The sequence below is a fragment of the Diuraphis noxia genome, unplaced genomic scaffold (assembly GCF_037042655.1).
Source record: "Diuraphis noxia isolate RWA-SAM2 unplaced genomic scaffold, SU_Dnox_SAM2 contig0001, whole genome shotgun sequence".
In the NCBI taxonomy this organism is placed as follows: Eukaryota; Metazoa; Arthropoda; class Insecta; order Hemiptera; family Aphididae; genus Diuraphis; species Diuraphis noxia.
The window spans coordinates 48,160,783-48,181,803 of NW_028301711.1; the positions used below are offsets into that span (position 1 = coordinate 48,160,783).

At 27.6% G+C, this 21,021-nt stretch overlaps 1 protein-coding gene across 1 annotated transcript; it reads right to left on the minus strand.

Annotated features, from left to right (window-relative positions):
* Positions 1 to 17,246: 17,246 nt before the first annotated feature.
* Positions 17,247 to 20,415, minus strand: LOC149060805 (uncharacterized). The gene is made up of 4 exons (XM_089230746.1): positions 20,144 to 20,415; positions 19,390 to 19,593; positions 18,831 to 18,985; positions 17,247 to 17,501 (listed from the first exon to the last, which is right to left on the minus strand). The coding sequence occupies exons 1-4, from the start codon at positions 20,262 to 20,264 to the stop codon at positions 17,247 to 17,249; spliced, it is 735 nt and encodes a 244-aa protein (XP_089086872.1). The 5' UTR covers positions 20,265 to 20,415.
* Positions 20,416 to 21,021: the final 606 nt, after the last annotated feature.

Consider the following 21,021-nt stretch of genomic DNA (forward strand, 5'->3'; position numbering starts at 1 on the left):
GCAACTTATTAGCATCCTCTGGCATAGTGGCATCATGTAAGTAAGAACTTTTAAATCAATTAAGTTATCTAAATAAAGCCATAATTGAATAGCTATAGGTACTAGAGGATAAATGTATTAAACAGTTAGATGTAATTATGTTTATCCTTACCAGTGCACGTTTGATAAACACATTCCATATTCTATTTATCCAATAAATTTTTTAATATTATCAAGTCCTCAGTGGGGTGTTTAACTATATGCTTCAACTATTGGAATCAAATTGTCATTATTTTGAAAATAATCAATCGTCTGTTGAATATTAGTTACATCCTATAATAAGTATTTGGATGTATTTGTTTGTCACACAAACAATAAGTAATTTTTTTTTTCAAAATGAATGTTCATAGTATCAAATACCGCAATAAAAACAATATATATATAATCCTACAGTTTAATATTTTTAAAATTCATATTACTTTTTAAATACAAATTCCAAATTTTATATTAATTACATTTTTTTCAATAAAATAAAAAAGTACCTAGAACTGTTACATAAAAAAAAAAAATAGAAAAAAATGAGTTTACATTTTAATTAGAACTCTTGAAATAGTAATTTGTCTTCATATTCATTATATATAGTACAGTAGATATATTCACACTGTACAGTTATTTCTGCCTTAATTGGAATTGATTTTACTGCCAAATCATCATATATTTCCCAATTATTATTTAATCTTCTACAATATGCTTTATAGTGCCCAATACCGGCAATACCACTTATGTTACGGGCCAATGACCAAATTCCTTTTAGCTCATAGTTCATATTTTGAACACTTATTACAGGGGGTATATCTGATAGTTTATTAAGTACAATAGTCCTCGGATTTTGGCTGGTAAATCCTAAAATTATGTTAATTATTAATTATTTCATTATTAAGACTTATAATATTATTTTAAACAATATTATGATTATGCGTACTCAGTACTCACTATTTCGTCATTTGGAATTATTTCTATAAATAAATGCTGGTTTGATAGAAATGATGTTAATGTTTTAATATTTGTACATGTCTTATTGCCATTCTTATGTTCACAAATACTGGTGCTGATACAAGTACCTTCATAAATAATTTTTTCAAGTTCATTGAAGTTCCCATCATATGTATATAGGTTATATGGGAATATTGGTAACTCGTTTTATTACATTTTGAATCAGCACATTCTGTTTAATCATAAATTCAAAATTGTTGGGAGGTCTGGCATAACACATGTAATTAAATTGTTGAAAGTTGTTTCACATTTGAGTAGTGTCTGATTGTACTTTAAGGGAGTTTGAATTGGTTTCTGTAAATCAATTAAAATTTTTGCTCTTTCTCTATATGTGTCACCTGTGATTCCTTTTGATAGAATTTTTTTGATAAATTGGATAAATATAGAACAGATATGTGTTTCTCCGTTTGATTTTAAATATTTTCCACTGTCACACATAGCAACCATGATCAAGAAGACTGCACTGTCAAAGGCACATGTATTAGTGAGAACAATTTTACCATAACCTTTTATTTGTAGAGCTTTCAGATCTTCAGCTCTTGATCCATTTTTTATTGTTGGTAAAGATCTGTTAATCTAGCCAAACAGTTGAGTATTTTATAGTTTGTTGTTAATGGTCATATTTTTTATTTAATTTTCCATACATTTATTCTCAAATAATATGACCAGATAACCATTGAAGGATGACAAAATTAAATATATTAAAATAAATGTAGCGATTCACCTGGTTCCATTAAACGTAATGCTTCTTCTTCTCTAAGGAGTTCAGAAGATTTCCCTTGATCCAACATCTTAATTAATTAATCTATAATTACAAAAAATTTAAAATTAAATTTTGGTGCATCAGTATCTTCAATTATGGATTATAAATTATCACATTAAATAAGTATACAATCTGTTCAATTTAATATTTTTATATGACATTTAAGTAAATACAATGTTTCAAAATTCAGATATTTCATAAATAAATTATTATAGGGTAAAATGAGGATGAGCCCTTTTCTTTTTAAAACAGCCCTTACTATAATATGGATAATATAATATTGATCGTCTCCATGGCAATGTAATCACTGATCAAGAATATCATCTATGGTGGTCGATTATTTGTCAATATGTTGTAAGTGTTGTTTTTCTTGGATTTTCTGTTACCTACTCTACCGAGTTTGCTTTTGTCAACTGATACACGAATTAAATTTGTATATCGTGTTTTGTGCAGAGTGTTAAGTTACCTATGATCACTAATTATTGCACGTGACTCAATAATTTAATTTTGACATGCCTCCTATATGACGAAGCAATTTAGGTAGAAAAACCCAAAATGCTACAAACCAAGGTAATTACCGATCTAACCAAAGTGCACAAGAACGTGACAACCGAAATGAACGTGAAAGAATTCGGATATCACAAACGCGTGAAGCGCGAGCGCGACATTCAACTAATAATCACGCAAGTTTGAATCGAGCTGAATATAAATATAAATATAAATACCCAGATGTATATTCCACCGATGCGATTGTTCGAATTTATTCAGTACATCCAAGCAATGATGAATGTTTTTATTTACGGCTGCTATTAGTCAATGTATGTGCAGGCCCAACATCATTCCAACATTTACGAACTGTTTATGGTGATTTGTGTGGATCCTATAGAGAAGCCTGTCAACGTTTGCAATTGCTAGAAAATGACGATCATTGGGATCAAACTCTCAATGATGCTGTAATATCATCACATGCTCATCAAATACGAACATTGTTTTCTATTCATTTTATGTACATGTTTCCCATCAAACCCAATTTATTTGTGGATCAAGTACAAAGATTAAATGTGTGATGATATTTTGTATCAAATACGGAATAGAATGGGAAATCCAAATATACAAATCAGTGAAGAAATTTACAACGAAGTATTGATTTCAATTGAGGACATGCGCTTGATGATGTCAAACTATTAATTCAATTAGGCTTGACCGCGCCCAATCGTCCAATACATGATGCTTTTAAACAAGAGGTGCACTGAGAAAAACTGTATGATTTCAACACTTTGAAAGAATTAATTCAAACAATTCTTCCACTGTTGAATGAACAACAGAAGTATGTATTTGATACTCCTATGAAAGTAACAAATTATGAAACTGGAGGGATATCGTACTTCTTAGATGCACCTGGTGGTACAGAAAAACTTTTTTGATTTCATTAATATTAGCAACAATACGCTCACAAAATAAAATTTCATTTGCACTCGCTTCGTCGGGAATCGCAGCAACCTTGCTTGAAGGTGGTCGAACAGCCCATTGAATTAGATTTGTTTGTCCATGCGTCAGGTAATCAAACAAAAAACATGAACATCATATATCACAAAGCACTACAATGAAAATAAAACTGATTTTTGTTAATAATTATGATTGACATGATTAACAATAAAGCGATTACTTACTGTTAAATGCTTATATATGTTTTATTTAATTATTTTTTATTCACACCGCCCTATCACCAGGGTGGCGGTTCTGTTCAGGAGAATTTTTCGCTCCGATAGGACGAGTACGGTGACAGGGAGGTGATACAAATTAAATTAAATAACAAATAACAAATAAAATTGAATAAAGTTTGAGTCATATGGAGATGGTACATATTTTAACGGGCCACGAAGTGCACGGGATCAGCTATAGTTAATAATATATATTCATAATACAAAAACATGCTAAATAAAAAATAGATTTTATTTCTATATTATAGATATTTTCATAATTTTAGATTTTTCATTCAATATGGTTTGTCATAAAATCTAGATTTTTCTTCGTATTAATTTTTTTTTTATTAAAATTAGATTTTTTTAATCATATGAGATTCATTTTTTTCTTCAAGACGAATGTTATCAATTTAGTTTTTTTATTCTACTAAGTTTTTTTTATAAATTCATTGATATATATTAACGTTTATATTTAAAAAATATAAATTTTTAATTATAGTTTTGTTTTTAAATTCTGATTTTTTATTCAACATGTTTTTGTATTATAAAAATATGTGTTTTAATTTTTGATGTTTTTAATTTTAGATTTTTTCTTATCAATTTAGTTTTTTAGATTCTGAACGAAGTGATGAATATATTGATTTTACAATGTTGTGTGTTATTTTTTTAAATTTTATTTTTTTTTTCGTGTGTGTACATGATAAGTTGTCAAAATAATACTTCAATTTTCAACTTCAGTAGCTTTTCCGGTCCAAAAGTGAATCTTTTTGATGCATGGGGAGGTCATTTTTTGAAATTCCTAATAGTTTTCAAAAAAACTGGGAAAAACCAAAAAGAAAATTAAGGAAATATGGGAATTTTAAATAAATTAAAGTTTAAATCTATAAGTATTGAATTATGGTCTATGTAAGTCTACCACTGATAATTCATTAAAACGATCTAATAATCAATTATTCAAACTACGATTTAAACACATAATGCAACATAGCATGTATTGTACGACATATAAAATAATAATTCCATTGCTATGGCCGAAAACGCTGGTGAGACGCGTGAAATAGTTGATCAGGATTTGCTCGCGAAAAAGATATTTGCGAATTTTGGAAATAGTTGTGCAAGTTCATGCCAATCAGGTGTTAAAATTGTGTGTGTATCAAGTTTTTTTATTATTAATAATTTTCCATGTTTGGTGGTGCTGTTGAAAACTCTCCAGCACAGCTCATTATTTTTTCTGATACGGGTGTAAATTTTGTCAATAGTCGTGAAAATTCATGCTAATCACATGTTAATTTTCAGTAATAGAAAAATGAAAAATGTTTTGAGGACGGTGAGACGGTCGTTGATAATATTATCATTATTATTTATTATATGCTTCTCATAAACATATATGGATACATATTCAGTACTTACCTATTTATAGCTCTTCACCAAAATACATTATGTCAAAGAAAATGTTTGGGTATTGGTCAGCACTAGCAACAGTAGGTGCATGAGGTTAGGTGAAATAACAATTTACAACTTACAATTTTATGAGTATTTAATAACTAATAGTAAACACTTAATATGATGAGCGTATCAAAATATTATACCATTTTTAAAATTTAATTCTCCTTCGTTTTATATTGGACCACTGTGTTGCTAACTAATAGTTACTTACATCAACTGTATCCAAAATAGTGTAGTTTCAGCTGCACTTTCAAATGGATTTTTGGGTGCACCAACATGTTTAATATTTACCAGTTTACCATGGTGTAATATTTCGTCATGGTTTTTTTTTAAAATCATCATTGAATTGATTGCCACATTCCAAGCATCCCATTTTTACAAGTTTTCTGTTATTCACTTCACTCATTTTTGTTTTACGTATAAATGTTTAATATAACGAAAACAAGAAGTAGAATAAAATTAAATATAAATAATAAAAAGCGGATAAGTGGATGTCGCTCTGCTGTACATTAGGTGATGGGCTGGATCTCTGACTAGGGTAGGTTAGATTTGAATGCAATGATAGGTATCATTGAATACGAAAAACGACTCTGAACAGAGATGATTTGTCAGTCTAGAATATAATATAATATTTAAATATTTGTCATATTTTCTATTTTGAAACAAATATTTTATTTTTCAATTAGGAAGCATTTTGCATAAGGCATGGTTAATCAATTTTTCCAAAAACATTGCATGTAGTTATCATAATTCATAATACCTTAAATTATCATAGATTCATAGATATACATATACCTGGTTAGAGGATAAATCGTTATCAATACGCGATTTCATAAAAATTAAACGCTCAAAACATTTTTTTTATAATGACACTTCAAATTTCTCTATAGTTATTTGAAGCAAAACTTATGGGAAACTTGGTGTTGAATTTTATAACCTTAGATATAACTACAAACAATTTTATGAATTTTTAACTACAAAATTATTTGCAAATATTCATGGTTTTGACGATTTTTTGTCAATATTTGAACTTCAAATGCTAATAAAAAAAAAACTGTGCCTATTTATTCTCATAACTTTTTAATCAATATAAGAATAACTATTATGAGGAACTTTGTATTAAATTTTCAAGTATTTTGATCAGTTGTCTATAAACATCTTAAAAAAAGTCAAAATATTTTGAAAATTAAATAATGTAAATAAAATGCCAATCTAAATAACTTATAAAATTTTCAAGTACCTACAACTTATACTTTTTGAATAATAACAAATATTTAAAATCGTTTGAGGATAAATCGTTATCGTTACGCTATTTCGTAAAAATTTAAAATTCAAACGCACTTAAAATTTTTCCTATAATGATGCTTCGAGTTTTCTCTATAGCTACTTGAAGGAAAACTTAATGTTGTATTTTTAATCCTTAGTTATAAACAAAACAAATTTTATGATTTTTCAACTTCAAAATTACTAGCAAATTTTCGCGTTAGTCAAAAATGTCAAAAATGTTTTAAAATTAAACTGTATATAGATAACATTAACATAAACATTTGGTGAAAATTTCAAGTATTTACAGTGATTAGTTTTTGAATTACAACCATATCGATTTGGTCGAAAACTGGTTTTGCGTAAAAATTCCCGTTTTTCTGTAATTTTTTTTTTGTTTTTCTCGAATTTTTTGAAAACTGTTGGAAAATGTTAACTTTTTTGACCTTTATAATGCACCAAGGATATTCAGTTTTCCATAGGGAACTATCCCCAAAGTTTAAAATTGAAGCATTATTTCAAGTAGTTATGCTGTACACAGTGTACACAGACACATAAAAAACACACATCATTGTAGAATCAATACATTCATCACTCCGTTCAGAATCTAAAATCTAGTTTAATGTAATTGATGGAACATATACTTTGAACTGACGTTTTTTCCTCTGTAAGTATATTAGGTATATATTAAATCTGTTGAAAAAAAATATGGTAATAAGATTTAAAAAAAATTTTAACGTATACAGTTCAGTAGATTAGTTAATAGTGATGATAGTGGGGACTGGGGGGAGTTATTTATACTTATACTTACTTACCTGAAACATGACATTATTTTTAAAATTAACTTAACACACTAATTCACTGAGTTATACGTTCACGAGATATTAGATTCAAAACTAACACATATAAGTTGTTTATAATATTTTTTTTATTTATTACAACATACAATGAAAGAAAATGATTTAGTAAACGGTTTCGTATGACCTAGTTTCACAATTACAAATATTATATTCATTGCTACATATAAGTTAAATATAATAATATAGAATGATAAAACTATAACTACCTATAAAGTATTGTACTAATCAAATATCATAAATACAATGTTTTCGCCAAAATTAATTCAACCTACCATATTACTAATAGTTCAATAAATAAGTATAATTGAAAATTAAATATGAGTATATATTATATTATATGCTTTGTATTATAGAGTGATATATAGAGTGATCAATTGCTCAGAATTGTTTTTCGTATGCATATTTGAAGCCAATTTTAACTTGTAGACGATACTTACTCATTGACCTATTTTCCAATTTTTCCCCTAACTTATATTCGATAAATAATTCTATTTTAGAACTGTAATTTTATGTAACTTTTTATATAATTCAGATGTTAATGTATTAACTGTATTTGTTCAATATATTTCAATAATTTTGAGATACAAATTGTATTCCGGAAATTCACCACAGCGAGATCATTACTGATCATTATAATTTAAATATAAAATTATTATTGTCTATAACCATATTCAAGTTGTTGCCCATGTAAAAATAAGTGAATATTATAATAATACAATAATATATAATCGGCTATGCAGCATTTAGGTGTAGAAAATAGATGTCACAGAGCACTAAGGGTTTAAGAATGTTTTTATATTATGTTGGCGATTTATTTGGGATGATATGGGATGACATACGACCGCACATGGAGATTTCACTGCCATCAGAATGAATAAGTGTCCAGCCCCATTGATTTATTACATTTGTATAGGGCATCACAAATAAGGCGCCTGACGCCTGTACGCATTCCGTCTGGGAATTCTATTCAATTGTATCGGCTACAATATAATATAAAGCAGTATAGTAAAGATAACTAATAAATTCTTGAAATATATTTTTTTCGGTGGTGTAGCGGATGGGCTTCTACGAATCAGTGGAAAAATCATGTATAAACAGGGGTCAGACGAAGGAGCATTTTATTATATAGATGTTTCAAGAATAATTTATCTCATTAACAGATGAGGTGTTAAGGTCTTTACTCTTCTCCACTTGGCTTTTCGGAATCAAAAATGGTCATTCCCTAAATTAATAAAATAATAAAATACATTAATAAAATTGTTATTTACAAAATGTGTACATGTATTTCTGAAGAGTACACATCAAGACATTACATGCTAAAAATCATCAGAAAAAGAAAATTTAAATTTAAAAAAGATAATGTTTGAACTTTTAATTATTTTTTGGAACAGTTAATTCCTTTTTACTTCTCCTCTTATATTTTATAAATTACACGCGATCAATACTTAAATCCTGTACTAATGGTAAACTTACCCTGTAGGTACCATAGATATATCATGCATTTACGAGTACCATCATAATATAAAATATTATTAATTATTACTATGATACCTAATGTTTTTTTACTATATTATGCTTATACTACATAATACGCATTTAAGTTGTCGCAAATTAAATGAGATTTGTTGTGGTTGCAGTGAAGACCAACATATTTATTATTAAAGGTATGTACCTACAGTGTATCGCAAGGCTGGGCAAGTTAATATAGAATGATATAAGTTAAGTTTAATGTTAAATGTTATTTTTCGTACAACTTATAAAAGTTACAAACTATCTAGAAAGTTGAAGCTTAAAATAACTTAACCTCATTAAAAATTCAGTTATTTTTTTAAGACATGGTCGTGAAATACTGGTTTGTAAAGCGACACATAGGCACATGGAGATATCTATATCATTTGGAATGATATTAGTATATTAGTACAATAGTACTGTACTATCTGAGTTCAAGATATTGCTTGAAAGATCTCCGATGAATAACTGCATAGGCAAGTATATTGTGAAAAATATTATTAGTTATTTCTAGGGCTGGAATTTTGATGCAAAGGCATCTTCTTTCTGGTGTCGAAACACTTAAAACGTCGATCCTTAACCGTAAGTATAAAATGTGTTTTGGGTGATATTGATTATTTTAAAGTAGTTTTTTTTTATTGCACTTTTGACAATTTTAGCGCATTGTTTTAGCTTTTAGAATATTTTTTACAATTTGTTCATAAAATAAACCAAAATTGTTCCAATTAACAATTAGACACTATGGACAATAACAGCTGATGGTACGAATAATAAAATGTTTAGCACAACTAATTATTATCGATTACAATTTTACTTGGCTAGGCTTCCCGCTCAAATTATCGTCGTATCTATTATTTCTTATTAATTTTATAATTCCTTACATACATAAAAAAAGCGGGTAAGTGGGTATCGCTCTACTGTACATTGGGGGTGGGGTGGACCTCTGACTAAGGTAGGTTAAATTTGAATGCAATGATAGGTATCATTGTATACGAAAAACAATTCTGAACGGAGACGGTTTATCTGTCTAGGATATATTATAGATTATTAAAAATTTTCAAATCTTAGATTTAAAAAGAAAATTTTTTATGAATTTCTAGCTTAAAATAATTTGCGAATTTTCGTGATTTTTACGTGTATTGTCAAAATTTAAATTTAAATGCTTGTAAAAAAAAAATGTGACTATTCATTTCTTTTATTTTTCAACTGCTATTGTAAAAATATTTTAGGAACCTTGTATTAAATTCTCAAATCTTAGAATTAAAAAGAAAAACTTTTATGAATTTCTATCTAAGATAATTTGAACTTTTAAACATTGCCGTAATTTTAACGTATTTAGTCAATATTTGAACTGTAAATGCTTATAAAAAAAAATAAAAATGTGTGACTATATATTTCTCTTATTTTTCAACTGCTATTGTAAAAATATGTTAGGAGCCTTGTATCAAATTTTAAAATATTAGATCTAAAAAGAAAAACTTTTATGAAATTCTATCTAAGGTAATTTGAAAATTGCCGTAATTTTTACGTATTAAGTCAATATTTGAACTTCAAATGCTAATAAAAAAAAACTGTGCCTATTTATTCATATAACTTTTTAATCAATATAAGAATAACTTATGAGGAACTTTGTATTAAATTTTCAAGTATTTTGATTGAGCCAAAAAAAATTTATCGACAATTCAAAAAAAAACTTTCAGAAAAATTGAAAATTTCAGTCGTCTATAAATATCTCAAAAAAAGTCAAAATATTTTGAAAATTAAATCATGTAAAGAAAATGCCAATCTAAATAACTGATCAAATTTTCAAGTATCTACGACTTATAATTTTTGAATAATAAAAAATGTTTAAATCGTTTGAGGATAAATCGTTATTGTTTACACTATTTCGTAAAAATTTAAAATTCAAACGCACTTAACATTTTTCCTATAATGATGCTTCGAGTTTTCTCTATAGCTACTTGAAGGAAAACTTATGGAAAACTTAGTGTTGTATTTTTAATCCTTAGTTATAAACGCAAAAAAATTTATGATTTTTCAACTTCAAAATTACTTGCAAATTTTCGCGTTTTCGACAGATTTTGTAAAATTTTGAACTGTAAACGCTTATTAAAAAAAATTGTGACTTACGAGTTTTAATTTTTTTTAGCTACAATAAGAACAACTCATAAGGAACCGTGTATTAAATTTTCAAGTTTTTTTGGTAGTCCAACATTTTTTTACCGACACTTCAAAAAAAAATTCTCAAAAAAATCGTAAATTTCAGTGGTCTATTAATAACTCAAAAAAAGTAGAAAATTTTTGAAAATTAAACTGTATATAGATATTACTAACATTAACATTTGGTGAAAATTTCAAGTATTTACAGTTATTAGTTTTTGAATTACAACCATATAAAAATATCGATTTGGTCGAAAACTGGTTTTGAGTAAAAATTCCCGTTTTCTGTCATTTCTTTTTGTTTTTCTTGATTTTTTTGAAAATTGTTGGAAAGTGTTTACTTTTGACCTATAATGCACCAATGATATTCACTTTTACATCGGAAACCACCCCCAAAGTTTGAAATTGAAGCATTATTTTAACTAGTTATGCTGTACACAGACACACAAAAAAAAAACACACATCATTCTAAAATCAATACATTCATCACTTCGTTCAGAATCTAAAATAAATTACTGTAGTATCATTTATAAATATATTTCCATTGTTTAACCTATAATAATTTAAATTAATTTATATAGCCTAGTGCATTTTTTGAGTTTTTAAGTCATTTTTGCATTTTTGAGATTTTTTAAGGACATCAAAATTCCAGCCATAGTTATTACATTATTATATTTTTTAAATCCTAACGTAACCTTTGTAAATTAGTTAAGAATTTATAATTTATATTTTATTTTATTCATACTTCTTGTTTTCGTTGGGTACCTATATTATAATATATCTGTACCTAAAACAAAAACGAGTGAAGCGAATAAAAGAAAAAAGGCGGGTAAGTCGTGGATGTCGCTCTGCTGTACAGTAGGTTACAAGTGGGTTACTGTAATGGATGGAATTAAATTTGAATCCAATGATATTATATCATTGTACACGAAAAACGATTCTGAGCGAAGACGGTTTATCTGTCTTGGATATATTATAGATTATTAAAAATTTTCAAATCTTAGATTTAAAAAGAAGATTTTTTATGAATTTCTAGTTTGAAATAATTTGCGAATTTTCGTGATTTTTACATATGTTATCAAAATTCAAACTTTGAATGCTTGTAAAAAAAAATTGTGACTACGCATTTCTTTTATTTTTCAATTGCTATTGTAAAAATACGATAAGAGCTATGTATTAAATTTTCAAATCTTAGATATAAAAGGAACATTTTTTATGAATTTCTAGCTTAAAATAATATATGAATTTTTGTAATTTTTACGTATGTTGTCAAAATTCAAACTTTGAATCCTTGTAAAAAAAAAATTGTGACTATGAATTTATTTCATTTTTCAACTGCTATTGTTAAAATGTGTTAGAAGCCTTGTACTAAATTTTAAAGTTTTTCTACCGAACAAATAAATTTTTATCGATATTTATAGAAAAAAAAACTAAAAAAGTTGAAAAATTAAAATGTCAGTAAACAGCTCAAAACAAATCTAAATATTTTGAAAATGTTATCAAATATAGAAAATGTCTATATAAATATTCAGAGAAAATTTCAAGAATCAGCGGTCATTTGTTTTAGACTTTTAGAGTTAAACCAAAATAAGAAAATCACTAAATGTGAAATCCAGTGGATATCCAATGTTGTAAAAATTTAAATTTCAAATGCTCATAAAAATTTAATTTTAATTTCCGGTGGAATTTTTATTGGTGATAAAGATTCAAAAACTTGTAAGGAAACTTTTATTAAATTTTCAAATCTTAGATTTAAAAGGAACATTTTTTATGAATTTCTAGCTTAAAATAATTTGTGAATTTTTGTGATTTTTACATAATATGTTGTCAAAACTCAAACTTTGAATGCTTAAAAAAAAATTATGAGTATGTATTCCTTTTATTTTTCAAACTGCTATTGTAACAATATGTTAAGAGCCTTGTATTAATTTTTCAAGCTTTTCTGCCTTACAAATACATTTTTATCGTTATTAATTTTAAAAAAACTAAAAATGATCGAAAATTTCAAATGCCTATGAATAATTCAACTTAAGTCGAAATATTTTGAAAATTGCATGGTGGATAGAATTTACTTATATAAACATTCGATGAATATTTCATGTATCTACGGTCATTCGTTTTAACGTTACATCAAAAACCAAAATCGATTTTGTCGAAAAATGAGTGTGCGTAAAATTTCCCGTTTTTCCCTTAATTTTTAGTTTGTTTTTCTCGATTATTTAGAAAAGTATTGAGAATTTTTTACTTTTGACTCCCCAAAGTACCAACTAGATTCACTTTCTGATCGAACGAGGTACTGAAGTCAAAAATTGAAGCATTTTTACTGCCCCAAAACGTGATGACAGACACAAAAAAAAAAACACACATCATGGTAAAATCAATACATTCATCGCTCCGCTCAGAATCTAAAATACAACGTGTAAAAATGAAATGCTTGGAATCTGGTAGTCAAATCAATGATGATTTTTAAAAAAATCACGACGAAAAATTGCATCATGGTAAAAAAGTAAATATATATTAAATATAATATTGTCTCGCCCAATAGTCCGTTTGAAAGTGCAACTGCAACTGCAATATTTTGGAAACGGTTGATCAGGCGCGGACAAAACAGAGCGATGCCCCCCCCCCCCCCCAGTGGCGTATTTACGAGGGGGGATCAAGGGGATCAACCCCCCCCCCATAAACTGTATACACACAATTAATTATAGTCGTTACTCGTTATAATTTGATGATTACTATTTAAAAAATTATGATTTTTTTTTTTCAATTCCTAATTGATTAAATTTGCAAGAATAAAACCGCTGAGCGCTGTTCAGACGGGCAAGATTTTTATTATTCCCAATAGAAAGTAACGTTTTATGCTTGCAGACTGCAGTTCAGTCTTGTAAAATTGTTAAGTATTCGAATAAATGTAATAATATGAATATGTATTCAAATACTTTTTTTTTAGATTCTGAGCGAAGCGATGAATGTATTGATTTTACAATGATGTGTGCTTTTTTACTTTTTAACTTTTTTGTGTCTGTCATCACGTTTTAGGAGAGTAAAAATGCTTAGATATTCTTTAACAGCATCTTTTCTGATAGGAAAGTGAACCTATATGGTACTTTGGGGGTCAAAAGTAAAAGTTTCCCAGTAGTTTTCAAAAGCGCCGTGAAAAACAAATGAAAAATTAAGGAAAAAACGGGAATTTTTACGCAAACTCTATTTTGGTCAAAATCGATTACGGTTTTTGGTGTAATTCTAAAAAAAATGTCTGTAGATACATGAAATTTTCACTGGTTGTTTATATTAACACTTTCTATATTTGATACAATTTTTAAAATATTTTGACTTGTTTTAAGCTGTTTACGGATATACTTATAGTTTCCAACTTTTTAGGTTTTTTTTTTGAATGTCAATAAATCTTTATTTGTGGGGTAAAAAAGCTTGAAAATTTAATACGATGCTTCTTATATATTGACACAATAGTGGTTGAAAAATATTAAAAATCCTTAGTCACGGTTTTCTTTTTATAACCATTTAAAGTTCAAATTTTGACAAAATACTGAAAAAACACGAAAATTAGCAAATTATTTTGAGTTAGAAATTCATAAAAATTTGTCTTTTTGAATCTAACAATTGAAAATTTAATATAAGATTCTTCATAAGTACGCCTAATTTTATCAAAAAAAATCTCTACCGAAAAGTCAAATTAAATTTTTATGAGCATTTGAAGTTCATATTTTGTATCTTGTATTGTAATAACATGATTTTGATAATAAAACATTGAACCTCAAGTAATGTGTTGTGTATTATAATTTTGGCAAACGTAGAATGTATATTTAATATTAATAAGCTTTTATAATTCCTGGAAACTTGGGGGGGGGGGGGCGTAGCCACTCTCAAGTTTGTAATTATCATAAAAAGTCATACCCCCCCACATGACAAAAACCTAAATACACCAGTGCTCTCCCCCAATATCACGAAACGAAAAAAATAAACATATTTAATATGTCAATCAATATTTAAAATTATATTTTTTATAGAAAATATGAAAAAACTGTTTAGGCTGTTATTTTTTAGTTTTAATGTACATCATAAATATTAAATAATAATAAATTACTACATTTTTCTGTGGATCGTTGAATAGTTCTATTTATAATTCGGTAATATCTAATCGCGCCGACTGATTTTATTATATTCCTTAGTGGAACCTGAGTTATCCAGGACATTTGGAATGGCCCATTCCCTGCATCAGTTGTTATTTTTAAATTGAATGGGCACAAAATAACATTTATAATCAATAGTATTTACTATATTTTAGTATTAATTATAGTAGTTAATATAATATACTATATAAATAGGTAAATTAAATATATTTGAATCAAATTATTGGATCGAAATAATGATAATCATTTTAATATCTATCATTATTGAATTGTTCACAGACACAATCATCAAATGAAAAAAGAAATATAATATTGATGTACCTAGACGTGAATAAAGCCATTATGTTTTCAAAAATCAACAGAAAATTAGATTTTGTTCTATAATTTTTATTTTTATTTCATTTTTAATATTTTTTGATTTGTTTTTTTTTATATTTAATAAAGAGTTTTCTTTTCAATGTACCTACCAACGATTTTTTATATTTTTAGTTTTTAGTCGCCGCTTAGTGTTCACTGGTTATAAGAATCAGCCACTCATATATAGCGATCAAAAATGCCATGAACGGAACAAACAGTCGTTATAAGAGAATTTTTCGTCGAATACAGTGTTCAGGTTTTCGGTTATTGTGATCAGAAATATAAAATATAAATACAATTTAAAATAATACCTATCACCTTTTTGTTTACAGGGAAACTATTACGAATGACAATTATCTTAATCATGAACTTTAATCAAGCTTATATTTTCTAATGTAACCACGTAATAAGCGATACTCCATAATAACATAACATTTCGTAACGGGGTTGGTAAATTGAGAGGGGAAAAATCACAAATAAAAATTTTATAGTGCAAATTTTTAAATATTTAATGCATATAAATCGTTTTTTCCTGGGACTCAAATTACCTACTACCTTATTTTTTCCGGGACTCAACTTACCTACTACTTATTTATCCCCGGGACTCAATTTAACACTTTCAAAATGTACCAAACTTATCTCGGACTCAATTTACCTAGCCCCATTCGTACATGTTTGAAACCGTTTTTGTTCTGACAAGCACCAATATTTTACACTTTATACGCAGTTTGTTTTCGTTCGTTGTTCAGTATACCGTAGGTATGTATAGTATAAAAAATAAAAATATTTAGATTATTAAAAATAAAAAATGATAATACTAAATAAATATAATTTTAATATTTAAATATTTTTACATTATTTTATACATGTTTCTCCAGTCGCCGCTTTTAGTGATTTCCGGTTATAGTGATCAAGTAGGTACTTTTGAACGAAGGTAATCACTATAAGTGGCGAAAACTGTACCTAATATATAATAATGATAATAATTCGAGTGGAGTAATACATTTTTATTATTGAAAAAAGCTCTCCCACCATGACTTATTGTCTAGGGACAACTCCGGATTTAACAAAATTATAGTATTATAAAATATTGATGTACATATATAATAGAAATCACGGTAAAAAAGTCCGGGATAAAATAAGTCCGTTAAATATATAACAATAAACATAATATATTATAGGTACTAATTTCTCATTTTGATGAACTATCGTTATAGAAATTATATATATTTTTAAAAAAAGTCATGAATTATAATAACTACCTATATAAAATTGAAATTATTATTTATATAAAAACAATATATACAATATAATATGTATTTTAAAGATGTATTTCGTCATACAGAAATTAACTTTATTATTTTTTTTTTATAATATTATATACGTTAAGGAGTATGTTAAGTGACTGCAGCTTTTTGAATTTCGAATTAATCGACTTCACCCGTTAATTTACCTTTTTGTTTAAATGTGTATTGTGTAAGTAATGTTATAAATTTGTATAGTTATATGTACTTATAATTACTTTTGGTATGATTATACGTAAATATTTTAAAGACAAATTACGTCGTTATGATTTATAGATCATAATAAATAATTCGTTTAAACGATACCACAACAAACGATAGATCGCCGTTAATACTTTTTAGTGAAGAATAATATATTTTAATACAAGTACTAGCCGGCGAACTCTTAAGTAATATAAATTTATATTATGTTTAATACTTTTTCTCTATTCCTAAGTATTATAAAAATTATGAACAAGCTTAACTATGGTAACTTTACTGATGATGTTTAAAAGTATATGAAAATTGTTCTCATTCAAATACCCATCAATATAAAAAAAAAAAAAAAACAAATACAATACAAATGGAATTATTGATGAACTTTTTATTGTATATTTTAAAATATATGTAGGTAAGTATACATAAATGTGTTTTAATTATAAATTAAATTACATGTATGTTTTCATAATGTAATGATGTAAAGGTACCTATACACATATTTATGGACGATAGGTGGTAGTAGTTGGATTAGTGTAAAAGATTTTTGCCTTTCTTCCTAATAAATATAGGTACATCGATCCGTCAGGCCAATATCGAGATCCCTCGTGGACGAATGGCAGCTCATCCCGATCTAAAAGCTCTGAGAGCCCTTTGCACAGGGTTTTGTTGAATGTACCTGCTGCTACCACTGGCTTGCTAATCACTATTCGGATTATTCTGAGCATCTTGTCGTCCACGTCCCTCACATCGTACAACTGTGGACAGAAAGGAAAAATACAGATAGAGAGAAATAAATTAAATCAACTATAAATTATGTGTATGTAAATATAGGTACACTGAATCCCCCCTCCCCAATCTACAACCACAAATGTCGAGGTCACTGTTTTTTAGACCTTCAGATTTTACAATAAGATTAAAGTTAATACACGACACAGGAGTGATATTAGTGTAAATACGGCAGCACGAAGGACAACAATTAGAAACACTGCTGATGAATATTGTAATTATAATGGGGCTTTCCCCGGAATAGTTGGTGATGGTGAATGTTTATTAGATACTATGGTTACTATGGTTAACACAATGTATTATATTTACTCGGTGTAAAAAAAATTGGCGTAATTCCATTAAATTTCAGCAGGTGTAAAATTGTTATCAATAATTATAAATTAGGTAAGTCATATTACTCATATTTAAAGCTAATTGCATTGCTCGCATGTACTAAATAGGTATCTTTTTATATTTGATAACAATATAACATAAACAAAGATAAAAATCTGTAGGTACCTATATTTTAAATACTATATGAGCTGTATCTGTACTATGATACATTATGCATATAAAAATATAATATTTATATAATAAATATTTTATAAATTAATATTTATAAAATTAATTAAAGTGATAACAACATTCTTAAATAAGTTTAAAAAAAATTCAACAAATCAATGAAATATAGATGATATTGTATTTAAAGAGGTATAAAGTTCAGTATATGCTGGCACAAAAGTATATCTTTTAATCTTCAACATAATACCAGGGGGTCCAAGTGCACTGTCGTGCACCTCCGTAATTATGCCACTGATAATAAATATATATGAAATATAAATCGTCAAACCGTTTAAAAACATTTGGGATTGTATACATATACAATACGAGGGCTTTAAATCTCAAATGGTTTGACTAGGTATGGAAAATAAGAAGTTCAATTATTTAAAGAGAGGTATGTGGTGGTTTAGTTATCGCATATAATAATTACAAGTAAGAACTTTTATTAGTTTTGAATTATTAAAATAAAATTTTCCCTGAAAATAGAATTAGTATACAATGATCAATTACACAAATAATAAGTATTATTCTACCAACCACCCACTTAAAAATTTTAAATCCATAATAGTTAATATTTCATGCGTGTACATAAGAATGTTCTTCAACCACATACTCACTACAACCCCCCCCCCCCCCCCCCACACACACACACACAAATTACCATTCAAATAATCAGATTGATTGCATGAATTCGTCTACATTATAAAGAATATATAGAATAATATAATATAATATAAAATAACGTGTAATATACTCACGGCACATCTGTGGGATCGTGGTTTGGATGGTTGACTCTGCATATTTTCTGCATTAGTATGTTCCAGTAGTGATATGTACTTAAAACCCAATTTAACTTCGTCCATGTTGGGTTGTTTAATGTTTGCCAAGCACTCAAAAGTAAAGTGGTCCATATCTGATAGAAACAATTAGATGAAATATTCATGAGTATGATTAAAGATATTGCTTGGCAAAAAATACTAGGTATAGCATTAATTATAGTACATTAATATTCAATATAATATTAAAATACATTTATATTACACTCCCCAATAAAGTAGGTACTTAATATCCTTTTAAAATAAAGAAATATGTGTGCAAAGCGCAAGTCAATCTGATAATGTTATTATATAAACATACAATATGCTGTAGAATAACGAAAATTAATACTATTGTAATTAATTTTATTTGAGTTTTATGCAGAGTTTGGTGACCGCAAATTTTAAAAAGCACGAGTCCAATACCCACCCACGCAACCCACCTTACCACCCCCCCGACCACAATTATTATGTTACAGTTGTAGTAGTTCGTTATACGTACTAGTCATGTTTCTGCAATGGCCATGTATATTTGTTGGTTCGGGACGCTCCAACCACAAATGTAACAACGGAACAGTGCTTTGTTGAGTTTTGTTTGCCATATAGGCACATCCGTACATCGGCGACTTCGTTTGTATAGTCTCTACCTCGAATTTCGCCTTTTTTCCAAATGGAGGACATACACGACCATTGAGACTATCCATTACTAAAAAAACACAAGAAGACAATTAGTACCTTATTACACTATTAGGTAAATTATACTGTTTGGTGTTTGTAATATTAAAAATAATAAATATTCTATTCTAAATGTTATTATGAGGACCACCAAAATTCTGTGCATTCCTTCGTGTGACGGTCTGCCACCGATACCGATTCTACTATTATCAGTCCCATGTGAGGATGCTTAGAAGGGGAATCCGATAATTACCTCACAATATTAACCTTTTTTTCCAAAAGGTAACGGTAATTGGGTCACTTAATTTTTATATTTATAACAGGTAGACTCGGTGATTTTATCACTTTTTCAACGATTTATTTATATTGTATGACTAATCTATAGAATGATTAAAAACTTGAAAATAAAAAATAAAACTTAAATTCGAAGTATATAACACATATCAAATATTTAGAGACGTAAAACAATAAATATACATTTTAAACATAATACAGATTTCTCAAACATCTGAATGATACATTGTAATTATTCATAAGTAACATGTGTGTTTTAAAAATAATACATAATGCTATTTACTCACTATTTTGGCGGTTTTCAATATCTTCTGTCGACCACATCCGTTCTACGTAACCATTATTTGGCAATGCCACAATCGATGAGATGATGGCAAGCGTGACGATTGTAAATGCCGTATATTTCATCGTGTAATGTAGATTTAATGAGATATAAATACTATGTTAAAAATTACGGAAAAAAATAAAGCCTATCTTGACCAAGTCTGCAAGTGGCGAGAACAATTTTAAATTAAATAGCACTGTTAGCATACGAATGACGATCTGAATTCTGCGTCCCTTTTTATGTTTCACGACGGTGGTGGCAACAGTAATGGTGTTGGTTCCTACCACCAGTTGAGCATCGAAATGTTATTGTATTATACATATATATATGAACACTTGACGCTACCTATACGCTGGTCAAGGTACCTACCTACCTACCCCCACTGTAGTGCAAGAAACATATAACACAATAAGTACAATGGGCAAATGTACGTACCTACAAACGACATAGCAGGTAAAAAATATATACATTCATATATATATATGTATTTTTGTATATTATTTCCTACTCAATAGAAAAAGGTACATTTGGAAGTTTCTAAACTGTAAAAAAAAGTGTGTACCTATATAAGGTCCTACACCGCAGAAAAATATATTTTTAAACATCATTATAATTTTAAATTACTTATATTACGAAATAAAGGTTGATTTGTTTTTTCGTTGAATATTTATTATTTTGAAAAGTATTAACTTTTTTCCTAATTTTTTTAAAACTACTTTTAGTCATATGTTTCCTACAGTTGTATACATTTTAAATATTTTTTACCCTTATATTTATTAAGTAAACCACTATCAACTTTTGATTTCCAAATGACAACCCATACTAAAAATTATATAAACT